The sequence below is a fragment of the Giraffa tippelskirchi genome, chromosome X (genome assembly GCF_054371585.1).
Source record: "Giraffa tippelskirchi isolate mGirTip1 chromosome X, T2T-mGirTip1v1.2.pri, whole genome shotgun sequence".
In the NCBI taxonomy this organism is placed as follows: domain Eukaryota; kingdom Metazoa; phylum Chordata; class Mammalia; order Artiodactyla; family Giraffidae; genus Giraffa; species Giraffa tippelskirchi.
In genome coordinates, this window is record NC_137289.1 from 138,816,034 (window position 1) to 138,828,091 (window position 12,058).

The 12,058-nt window shown below is 39.5% G+C and overlaps 1 protein-coding gene across 5 annotated transcripts in view; it reads left to right on the forward strand.

Annotated features, from left to right (window-relative positions):
- SCML2 (Scm polycomb group protein like 2) overlaps positions 1–12,058 on the forward strand; it is a 115,458-nt gene that overhangs the window by 83,373 nt on the left and 20,027 nt on the right. For all 5 annotated transcript variants that reach the window (XM_081564665.1, XM_081564666.1, XM_081564667.1 and 2 more), the window contains one exon: positions 9,750–9,932. In XM_081564665.1, coding sequence (XP_081420791.1) covers positions 9,750–9,932 — 183 coding nt within the window. The remainder of the gene's footprint in view (positions 1–9,749; positions 9,933–12,058) is intronic.

Consider the following 12,058-nt stretch of genomic DNA (forward strand, 5'->3'; position numbering starts at 1 on the left):
TGAGTAGATACCCCTTGTGCAAGGTAAGGAGCAGCGACTGCACTTTGCTGGAGCAGCCGTGAAGAGATACCCCACGTCCGAGGTAAGAGAAACCCAAGTAAGGCGGTAGGTGTTGAGAGAGGGCATCAGAGGGCAGACACACTGAAACTATAATCACAGAAAACTAATCAATCTGATGACATGGACCACAGCCTTGTCTACTTCAATGAAACTAAGCCATGCCGTGTGGGGCCACCCAAGACGGATGGGTCATGGTGGAGAGGTCAGACAGAATGTGGTCCACTGGAGAAGGGATGCAAACCACTTCGGTATTCTTGCCTTGAGAACCCCATGAACAGTATGAAAAGGCAAAAAGATAGGACACTGAAAGATGAACTCCCCAGGTCTGTAGGTGCCCAGTATGCTACTGGAGATCAGTGGAGAAATAACTCCAGAAAGAATGATGGGATGGAGCCAAAGCAAAAACAATACCCAGCTGTGGATGCAACTGGTGATGGAAGCAAAGTCCAATGCTGTAAAGAGCAATATTGCATAGGAACCTGGAATGTTAGGTCCATGAATCAAGGCAAATTGGAAGTGGTCAAACAGGAGATGGCAAGAGTGAACGTCGACATTCTAGGAATCAGCGAACTAAGATGGACTGGAATGGGTGAATTTAACTCAGATGACCATTATATCTACTACTGTGGGCAGGAATCGCTCAGGAGAAATGGAGTAGCCATCATGGTCAACAAAAGAGTCCGAAATGCAGTACTTGGATGCAATCTCAAAAACGACAGAATGATCTCGGTTCGTTTCCAAGGCAAACCATTCAATATCACGGTAATCCAAGTCTATGCCCCGACCAGTAATGCTGAAGAAGCTGAACTTGAACGGTTCTATGAAGACCTACAAGACCTTTTAGAACTAACACCCAAAAAAGATGTCCTTTTCATTATAGGGGACTGGAATGCAGAAGTAGGAAGTCAGGAAACACCTGGCGTAACAGGCAAATTTGGCCTTGGAGTATAGAATGAAGCAGGGCAAAGGCTAATAGAGTTTTGCCAAGAGAACGCACTGGTCATAGCAAACACCCTCTTCCAACAACACAAGAGAAGACTCTACACATGGACATCACCAGATGGTCAACACCGAAATCAGACTGATTATATTCTTTGCACCCAAAGATGGAGAAGCTCTATACAGTCAGCAAAAACTAGACCGGGAGCTGACTGTGGCTCAGATCATCAACTCCTTATTTCCAAATTCAGACTTAAATTGAAGAAAGTAGGGAAAACCACTAGACCATTCAGGTATGACCTAAATCAAATCCCTTATGATTATACAGGGGAAGTGAGAAATAGATTTAAGGGACTAGATCTGATAGACAGAGTGCCTGATGAGCTATGGACAGAGGTTCATGACATTGTACAGGAGACAGGGATCAAGACTATCCCCATGGAAAAGAAATGCAAAAAAGCAAAATGGCTGTCTGAGGAGGCCTTACAGATAGCTGGGAAGAGAAGAGAAGCGAAAAGCAAAGGAGAAAAGGAAAGATATTCCCATCTGAATGCAGAATTCCAAGGAATAGCAAGGAGAGATAAGAAAGCCTTTCTCAGCGATCAGTGCAAAGAAATAGAGGAAAACAACAGAATGCGAAAGACTAGAGATCTCTTCAAGACAGTTAGAGATACCAAGGGAAGATTTCATGCAAAGATGGGCTCGATAAAGGACAGGAATGGTATGGTATGGACCTAACAGAAGCTGAAGATATTAAGAAGAGGTGGCAAGAATACACAGAAGAAGTGTACGAAAAAGATCTTCACGACCCAGATAATCACGATGGTGTGATCACTCACCAAGAGCCAGACATCCTGAAATGTGAAGTCAAGTGGGCCTTAGAAAGCATCACTACAAAGAAAGCTACTGGAGGTGATGGAATTCCAGTTGAGCTATTTCAAATCCTGAAAGATGTTGCTGTGAAAGTGTTGCAATCGCTATGCCAGCAAATCTGGAAAACTCAGCAGTGGCCACAGGACTGGAAAAAGTCAGTTTTCGTTCCAATCCCAAAGAAAGGCAATGCCAAAGAATGCTCAAACTACCACACAATTGCACTCATCTCTCATGCTAGTAAAGTAATGCTCAAAATTCTCCAAGCCAGGCCTCAGCCATACCTGACCCGTGAACTTCCAGATGTTCAAGTTGGTTTTAGAAAAGGCAGAGGAACCAGAGATCAAATTGCCAACATCTGATGGATCATCGAAAAAGCAAGAGAGTTCCAGAAAAACATCTATTTCTGCTTTATTGACTATGCCAAAGCGTTTGCCTGTGTGGATCACAATAAATTGTGGAAAATTCTTAAAGAGATGGGAATACCAGACCACCTGACATGTCTCTTGAGAAACCTGTATGCAGGTCAGGAAGCAACAGTTAGAACTGGACATGAAAGAACAGATTGGTTGCAATTAGGAAAAGGAGTACATCAAGGCTGTATATCGTCACCCTGCTTATTTAAGTTATATGCAGAGTACATCATGAGAAACGCTGGGCTGGAACAAACACAAGTTGGATTCAAGATTGCCGGGAGAAATATCAATAACCTCAGATATGCAGATGACACCACCCTTATGGCAGAAATTGAAGAAGAACTAAAGAGCCTCTCGATGAAAGTGAAAGAGGAGAGTGCAAAAGTTGGCTTAAAGCTCAACGTTCAGAAAACTAAGATCTTGGCATCTGGTCCTATCACTTCATGGGAAGTAGATGGGGAAACAGTGGAAACAGTGTCAGACTTTATTTTTGGGGGCTCCAAAATCGCTGCTGATGGTGATTGCAAACATGAAATGAAAAGACTATTACTCCTTGGAAGGAAGGTTATGACCAACCTAGATAGCATATTTAAAAGCAGAGACATTACTTTGACAACAAATATCTGTCTAGTCAAGGCTATGGTTTTTCCAGTGGTCACGTATGGATGTGAGATTTGGATGGTGAAGAAAGCTGAGTGCCGAAGAATTGATGCTTTTGGACTGTGGTGTTGAAGAAGACTCTTGAGAGTCTCTTGGACTGCAAGAAGATCCAGTCAGTCCTTCCTAAGGAGATCAGTCCTGGGTGTTCATTGGAAGGACTGATGTTGAAGCTGAAACCCCAATACTTTGGCCACCTCATGCGAAGAGTTGACTCATTGCAAAAGACTCTAATGCTGGGAAGGATTGGGGGAGGAGGAGAAGGGGACGACAGAGGATGAGATGGTTGGATGGCGTCACCGACTTGATGGACATGGGTTTGGGTAAACTCCGGGAGTTGGTGATGGACAGGGAGGCCTGGCGTGCTGTGATTCATGGAGTTGCAAAGAGTTGGAGATAACTGAGTGACTCAAGTGAACTGATGTAGAGGATCATGTCATCTGCAAACAGTGAGAGATTTACTTCTTCTTTTCCTATCTGGATTCCTTTTATTTCTTTTTCTTCTCTGATTCCTGTGTCCAAAACTTCTAAAAAACTATGTTAAATAGTAGTGGTGAGAATGGGCTCCCTTGCCTTTTTCCTGACTTTAGCGGAAATGCTTTCAGTTTTTCACCATTGAGGATAATTTTCGCTGTGGGTTTGTCATATATAGCTTTCATTATGTTGAGGTATGTTTCTTCTATTCCTGCTTTCTGGAGAGTTGTTATCATAAATGGATGTTGAATTTTGTCCAAGGCTTTTTCTGCATCTATTGAGATAATGATACGGTTTTTATCTTTCATTTTTTTAATGTGGTGTATTACATTGATTGATTTGCGGATATAAGAAACCTTGCATTCCTGGGATAAAGCCCACTTGTTCATGATGTATGATCTTTTTAATATGTTGTTGGATTCTGTTTGCTAGAATTTTGTTAAGGATTTTTGCATCTATGTTCATCAGTGATATTGGCCTGTAGGTTTCTTTTTCTGTGGCATCTTTGTCTGGTGTTTGAATTAGTGTGATGGTGGCCTCATAGAATGAGTTTGGAAGTTTACTTTCTTCTGCAATTTTCTGGAAGAGCTTGAGTAAGATAGGTGTTAGCTCTTCTCTAAATTTTTGGTAGAATTCAGCTGTGGAGCCATTTTGTCCTGGGCTTTTGTTTGCTGGAAGATATCTTATTACAGTTTCGATTTCCGTGCTTGTAATGGGTCTGTTAAGATCTTCTATTTCTTCCTGGTTTAGTTTTGGAAAGTTTTACTTTTCTAAGAATTTGTCCATTTCTTCCAAATTGTCCATTTTATTGGCATATAGCTGTTGGTAGCAGTCTCTTATGATCTTTTGTATTTCTGTGTAGTCTGTTGTGATCTCTCCATTTTCATTTCTAATTTTGTTGATTTGATTCTTCTCCCTTTGTTTCTTGATGAGTCTGGCTAATGGTTTGTCAATTTTGTTTATCTTCTCAAAAAACCAGCTTTTAGTTTTGTTGATTTTTGCTATGGTCTCTTGTTTCTTTTGCATTTATTTCTGCCCTAAGTTTTAAGATTTCTTTCCTTCTACTAACCCTGGGGTTCTGCATTTCTTTTCTCTAGTTGCTTTAGGTGTAGAGTTAGAGTATTTATTTGATTTTTTTCTTTTTTCTTGAGGTATGCCTGTATTTCTATGAACCTTCCCCTTAGCACTACTTTTACAGTGCCCCATAGGTGTTGGGTTATTGTATTTTCATTTTCATTCGTTTCTGTGCATATTTTTATTTCTTTTTTGATTTAATCTGTGATTTGTTGGTTATTGAGAAGCTTGTTGTTTAGCCTCCATATGTTGGAATTTTTAATAGTTTTTTTTTTTCCTGTAATTGAGATCTAATCTTACTCCATTGTGGTCAGAGAAGATGATTGGAATGATTTCAGTTTTTTTGAATTTACCAAGGCTAGATTTATGGCCCAACATGTGATCTGTTCTGGAGAAGGTTCCCTGTGCACTTGAGAAAAAGGTGAAATTGATTGTTTTGGGGTGAAATGTCCTGTAGATATCAATTAAATTTAGCTGGTCTATTGTATAATTTAAAGTTTGCGTTTTCTTGTTAATTTTCTGTTTAGTTGATCTATCCATAGGTGTTAGTGGGGTATTAAAGTCTCCCACTATTATTGTGTTATTGTTAATTTCACCATTCATACTTGTTAGCATTTGCCTTACATATTGTGGTGCTCCTATGTTGGGTGCATATGTATGTATAATTGTTATATCTTCTTCTTGGATTGATCCTTTGATCATTATGTAGTGTCCTTCGTTGTTTGTTTTCACAGCCTTTATTTTAAAGTCTATTTTATCTGAAATGAGTATTGCTACTCCTGCTTTCTTTTGGTCTCCGTTTGCATGAAATATCTTTTCCCAGTCCTTCAGTTTCAGTCTGTGTGTTTCCCAGCCCTTCAGTTTCAGTCTGTGTGTGTCCTTTGTTTTGAGGTGGGTGTCTTGTAGACAGCATATATAGGGTTCTTGTTTTTGTATCCATTCAGCGAGTCTTTTTCTTTGGTTGGGGCATTCAACCCATTTACATTTAAGGTAATTATTGATAAGTATGATCCCGTTGCCATTTACTTTGTTGTTTTGATTTCGTGTTTATACATCCTTTCTGTGTTTACTGTCTAGAGAAGATCCAAGCATTTGTTGAAGAGCTAGTTTGGTGGTGCTGAATTCTCTCAGCTTTTGCTTGTCTGTAAAGCTTTTGATTTCTCCTTATTTGAATGAGATCCTTGTTCCGTATAGTAATCTGTATTGTAGGTTTTTCTCTTGCATCACTTTAAGTATGTCCTGCAATTCCCTTGTGGCCTGAAGAGTTTCTATTGAAAGATCAGCTGTTATCCTTATGGGAATCCCCTTGTGTGTCATTTGTTGTTTTTCCCTTGCTGCTTTTAATATTTGTTCTTTGTGTTTAATCTTTGTAAATTTGATCAATATATGTCTTGGGGTGTTTTGCCTTGGGTTTATCCTGTTTGGAACTCTGTGGGTTTTTTGGACTTGTGTGACTATTTACTTCCCCATTTTAGGGAAATTTTCAACTATTATTTCCTTGAGTATTTTTTCATGGCCTTTCCTTTTGTCTTCTTCTGGAACGCCTATGATTCGAATGTTGGGGTGTTTCATATTGTCCCAGAGGTCCCTGTGGTTTTCCTCATTTCTTTTGATTCTTTTTTCTTTTTTCCTCTCTGCTTCATTTATTTCCACCATTCTATCTTCTACCTCACATATCGTATCTTCTGCCTCCAGTATTCTATTGTGGCTTCCCTCCAGAGTGTTTTTGATCCCACTTATTGCATTATTCATTATACACTGACTCTTTTTTATTTCTTCTAGGTCCTTGTTAAACATTTCTTGCATCTTCTCAATCCTTGTCTCCAGGCTATTTATCTGTAACTCCATTTTGTTTTCAAGATTTTGCATCATTTTTATTATCATTATTCTAAATTCTTTTTCAGGTAGATTCCCTATCTCCTCCTGTTTTGTTTGGTTTGGTGGGCATTGATCATTTTCCTTTACTTGCTGAATATTTCTCTGTCTTTTCATCTTGTTTATATTGCTGTGTTTGGGGTGGCCTTTCTGCATTCTGGCAGTTTGAAGTTCCTCTTTATTGTGGAGTTTCCTCCCTATGGGTGGGGTTGGGTGATTGGCTTGTCAAGGTTTCCTGGTTAGGGAAGCTTGTGTTGGTGTTCTGGTTGGTGGACCTGGATTTCTTCTCTCTGGAGTGCACTGGAGTGTCCAGTAGTGAGTTTTGAGATGTGTATGGGTTTGGTGTTACTTTGGGCATTCTGTATATTGATGCTCAGGGCTATGTTCCTGTGTTGCTGGAGAATTTGCATGGTATGTCTTGCTCTGGAACTTATTGACTCTTGGGTGGAGCTTAGTTTCAGTGTAGGTATGGAGGCTTTTGGATGATCTCTTATTAATTAATGTTTCCTGGAGTGAGGAGTTCTCTGGTGTTTTCAGGTTTTTGGCTGAAGCCTCCTGCCTCTGCTTTTGAGACTTATTCTTGCAGTAGCCTCAAGACTTCTCCATCCATACAGCACTGATAATAAAACTTCTAGGTTAATGGTGAAAATATTATCCGCAGTGAGGGATACCCAGAGAGCTTCACCGAGTTACATGGGGGAGGTGACAAGGGAGAAGGGAGGTAGAGGTGACCAGGAGGAGAAGCGGGGGACTCAAACGTGGAGAGAGCAATCTTGCCAGTAAACACTTCCCTATGTACTCTCCACAGTCTGGAACCCTCAGAGAGGTTCACGAAGTTACATATAGGGGAGGGAGGAAGGAGATAGAGGTGAGCATGAGGAGAAAGTAGGGAATCAAGAGGAGAGAGAGAGATCTGGGCAGTACTCTGCTCCCTAAGTGTTCTCCGGTGCCCAGAACACCCACAAAGATTCACAGAATTGGTTTGAGAAGAGAAGGAGGAGGGGGGAGATAGAGGTGCCCTGGGGGAGAAGAAAAAGAGTCAACAGGGGGAGAGAGTAATCAAGCCAGGAATCACACTCCTGAGTAAAAATGAGTACTAAAGATTGGGTTCTTAAATGTACAAAATTGAAATCAAATAGTGTAAAACAAAGATTAAAAATCTAGAGTAGAGATTAGACTCTTAAAAAATACAATATTAAACAAAAACAAAATCACAAAAAGTATAAGATATATATATGAAGTTTGCTTTAAAAATAGGGTATTTTTTTTTGCAAGATAATAGTGGGTTATAAAATGAAAATTAAAGGTGTAATAGAGGACTTAAAGAAAAAAGAAAAAAATTTTTAACAGTGATAATAGTGAAAATATATCCAGGACTTTCTCTCGAGCTGTTGCAGGCAGTGTGGGGTCAGTTCATTTTCAGATAGTTCCTTGTTCCTGCTTATACTTTTCAAGATCTATAGGCCCCTTTCAATGTCGTAAAGAGTTGGACACGACTAAGTGACTTCACTTTCAATGTAGTTGGTGTTAACTACAGGGATTTTAATCTGTTGCACCTGTCACTTCCAAAGCGGTTCCCTCTGTTTATTTGGCTTCTGTTTGCAGGTCTCTTCAGTGTCTAATTTCTGCCCTGACACAAGGGCGCGGAGGTGGTCTATTTAGTTTCCCTTGTTCAGTCTGCTGTGGGGAGGGAGGAACACTGCAAACTAATATCACTGGCACGTGTGTGGAGAACTCACAGTGTCTTGGCCGCACTGGGTTTGCCCCCGCTCACGTTGTGTGTGCTTTCGCAGTCTACCCTGCTCAGGCTTCAGGTTATTCTGCTGGGGAGCGAGCCCTGAGATGCGTGCACTTCCCAGGTCTAAGCCACTCAGGTTCAGGTTCTCAGGTACTCCACAAAGGCGCAGACTCAGTTGAGCCCGCGGTTTGTGCCGATCCCTGGTCGGAGCAGCTCAGGCAGCCAGGTGTTTGGTGAGCGCGGTTCGACTTATCACCTCCCTGGTCCCAGCCTCGGTTTCTGGGCGCGCCTGGCTCCAGTGTGCCTTGTGTCAGTTCTGGGGAGCTGGCCTCTGGCTGTGACCCAACTGGCAGATGTCAGCCATCCGGAATCTCAAGAAGTCTTTGCTCTCTGGGGCTGAATTTGCCCCTTTCTGGCTCTGGCTGGCCCCGCCTGCCTGCTGCGTCCAGCGGGGAATGGGCCGGTCTCCAGCCGGCTAACTCTTCTTTGGTATTGCTCAGTCCTTGTTCTGTGAGCCGGCCGGCGGTGCCTTAGATTTGGGCTTTTTGCTGGATAGTTCTCTCTCTCTCTGGCTATCCCACAGTTTAGGTTGCTATCTCACGTTAGCTCTCTCAGATTGCCTTCAGGACATTCGGGCCGGTCCTTACCCTAAGCAATGCCGCCGGCTCCTCTCCGTTCAGCCCCCACTTGCTGGTGGCGGATGCGAGCGTCTGGGGTACCTCTCTGCTGGGAGTTGCCTTTAGGCACATAATCTGTGGGTTTTATTTATTTATTTTTCCTCCCGGTTATGTTGCCCTCCGAGATTCGAAAACTTCCCCCAGACCCGCCGGTGAGAGGGTTTCCCGGTGTTTGGAAACTTCTCCTCTTTTACGACTCCCTCCCGGGACGGGTCTCTGTCCCTAACTCTTTTGTCTCTCTTTTTATCATTTATATTTTGTCCTACCTCCTCTCGAAGACAATGGGCTGTTTTTCTGGATGCCTGATGTCCTCTGCCAGCGTTCAGAAGTTGTTTTGTGAAGTTTGCTCAGTGTTCAGATATTCTTTGGATGAATTTGTGGGGGAGAGAGTGGTCTCCCCGTCCTATTCCTCTGCCATTGTAGCCAATCCCCCCAAAAGTTTAACTTTCAAAATAGACTAATAATGTCAGAGTAATATTGTAAATTGAGGTAAGAGGTACAGATTTTTCCTTTTACCTTCTTTATTAAGCTCACTATAGATAAAGTAAACTTTATATTAGTATATTTTATTTTTTTTAGAAAACAGACTAATCTATAAGAATCTCTAAATAAAAATGTGATTCAAGAAGTGATTAAGGGATAAGATACATATGGCTTTCATGATTGTGTGATTAGATACTGCATTTGTTCCCATGGAATGTTTGGAATAGTAGAAAGTGTTGTAGATCAGTGGGTTTCTATTGTTGTTGTTTACTTTATGAATATTTTTAAATGAGAATGCTTTTCTTAGTTTAGACTATTGTGTTTGAATGAGAGGAACTTATATAATTTAAGATTATTCCTTTATAAATTACAAAAATCACACTTTAGACTTAATATTTCCTAAATTGATGTTTTTTGTTGTTGTTGATGTTATGGTTCTCATCTTTCTATGATGTGACTCTGACATATTTTTTCCCCTTATAATAGCCACTTTTGATGGGGAAATTCATTCCATCCAGCTGCCTCCAGTGAACAGTGCATCATTTGTTCTTCGCTTTCTCGAGAACTTGTGCCACAGCTTGCAGTGTGATAACCTTTTGAGTAGCCAGCCTTTTAGCTCTTACAGAGGTAATACTCATAGTTCTGCAGAGAATGATCAAAATAAACCAGGTAAGAGAAAATGTAAAATTTTACACTGTGCTTCTACCTTACATTAGATTCTTCACTAACTTGAGAGTCTTGTATAATTCAATTTTTCCTTGTGTCCTCCTTAAGGTAAACCTTTTAGCCACAGTGAACTAACTAGGCATGTATAATATATAGTTTTTTGTGCATTCAAAATGGAGAAGTAATTTCTTATTGTATTCACAATGAACTTGAGAATTAAAACCTCAAAGCTATTGGGTTGACCAAAAAGTTTGAGTTTTTCTATAACATCTTATGGAAAAACTGGGATGAACTTTTTGGCCAGCCCAATATCTTTGTGGTTTGATTTGCATTTCTCTAGTGGCTAGTGTTGAACATCTTTATGCTTATTGACTATTTGTCCATCATCTTTGGAGAAATGTGTATTCAAATCCTTTGCCCATTTTAATTGGATTATTTGTCTTTTCATTATACAGACATATTTTTATATTTACTATATATGTATATATTATATATTTATATTTGTTATATATAAATATATAAGGATTCTTTATATTCTGATTAAAAGTTCCATTCAGATATGTGCTTTGCATATATTTTCTCCCATTCTGTGAGTTGTCTTTTCACTTTCTTAATGGTGTCCTTTGAAGTAAAAAAGTTTTAATTGTGATGAAGTCCAATTTATCTATTTTTTCTTTAGTTTCTTGTTCTTCTGTTGTCATATCTAAGAAAACATTGCTTAATACAAGTTCATAAAGGTTTACTCCATGTTTTGCCCTATGTTTTGAGATGTAGGGGCCCAATTTCATTCCTTCACATGTGAATATCTAGTTGTTCATGCATTGTTTGTAAAAGACCACTTTTTCCCTCTTGTCTTGACACTCTAGTCAAAAATGAGTTTGCTATAAATAAAGGGTTTATTTCTGGATTTTCTATTTCATTGATCTCTAGGACTATCCTCATGGAAGTACTATACTATGTTGGTTACTGTAGCTTCTTGTAGTGAGTTTTGAAATTGGGAAGGATGAGTTTTCCAACTTTGCTCTCCTTTTTTAAGATTGTTTTGGCTGTTCTGAGTCCCTTGCATTTCTATATGAATTTTAAAATAAGCTTGACAGTTTCTGCAAAGAAGCCAGCTGGGATTTTAATAGGGACTGTGTTGAATCTGTGGTTCAGTTTGAGGATAATTGCCATATTAATATTGAGTCTTCCAGTTCATGAACCTAGAATGTCTTTCCATTTGTATAGGTCTTTTAAAATTTATTCCAACAGTCTGATACAGTTTTCAGAGAGCATATCTGGCAGTTCTTTTGATAAATTCATCCCTAAATATTTCATTCTTTTTTATGCTATTGGAAATAGAATTATTTTCTTAACTTAATTTTTGGCTTGCTTATTGCAAGTGTATAGAAATACAATTGATTTTTGTATATTAATCTTATAATCTGTAACCTTGAATTTGTTTATTAGTTCTCATTGGGGTTTCTGTATGTGTATGAATTCTTTAGGGTTTTCTTAAAGTCTGTTTTGTCTGATATTAGTATAGACATTTTAGTACTGTTTGTGTGGTATATTTTTTTCCATCCTTATATTTTCAACCTATTTGTGTACTTGAATTTAAAGTTTGTCTCTTGTAGTAAGTTTGTAACTGGAACTTAAAAAAAAATCCATTATGCCAATCTAATGTTTACTGGAGTGTTTATTTCATATACATTTAATATACTTACTGATAAGGTAGGATTTGCATCTACTGTTTGATATTTGTTTTCTGTATGTGTCTTTTTTGAGGGGGGAGTTCTTTTCCTCCATTATTGCCTTCTTTTGTTTTAAATAGATGTTTTCTTGTGTGCCATTGTAATTTCCTTGTTCTATTTACTATTTTTTAATTAATTTATTTATTTTAATTGGAGGCTAATTACCTTACAATACTGCAGTGATTTTTGCCATACATTGACATGAATTAGCCATGGGTGTGTGTACATGTGTCCCACATACTGAACCCCCATCCCACCTTCCTACCTATCCCATCCCTCAGAGTTGTCCCAGTTCATTGGCTTTGAGTGCCCTGTTTCATGCATCGAACTTGGACTGGTGATCTGTTTCACATATGGTAATATGCATGTTTCAATGCTATTCTCTCAAATCATCCC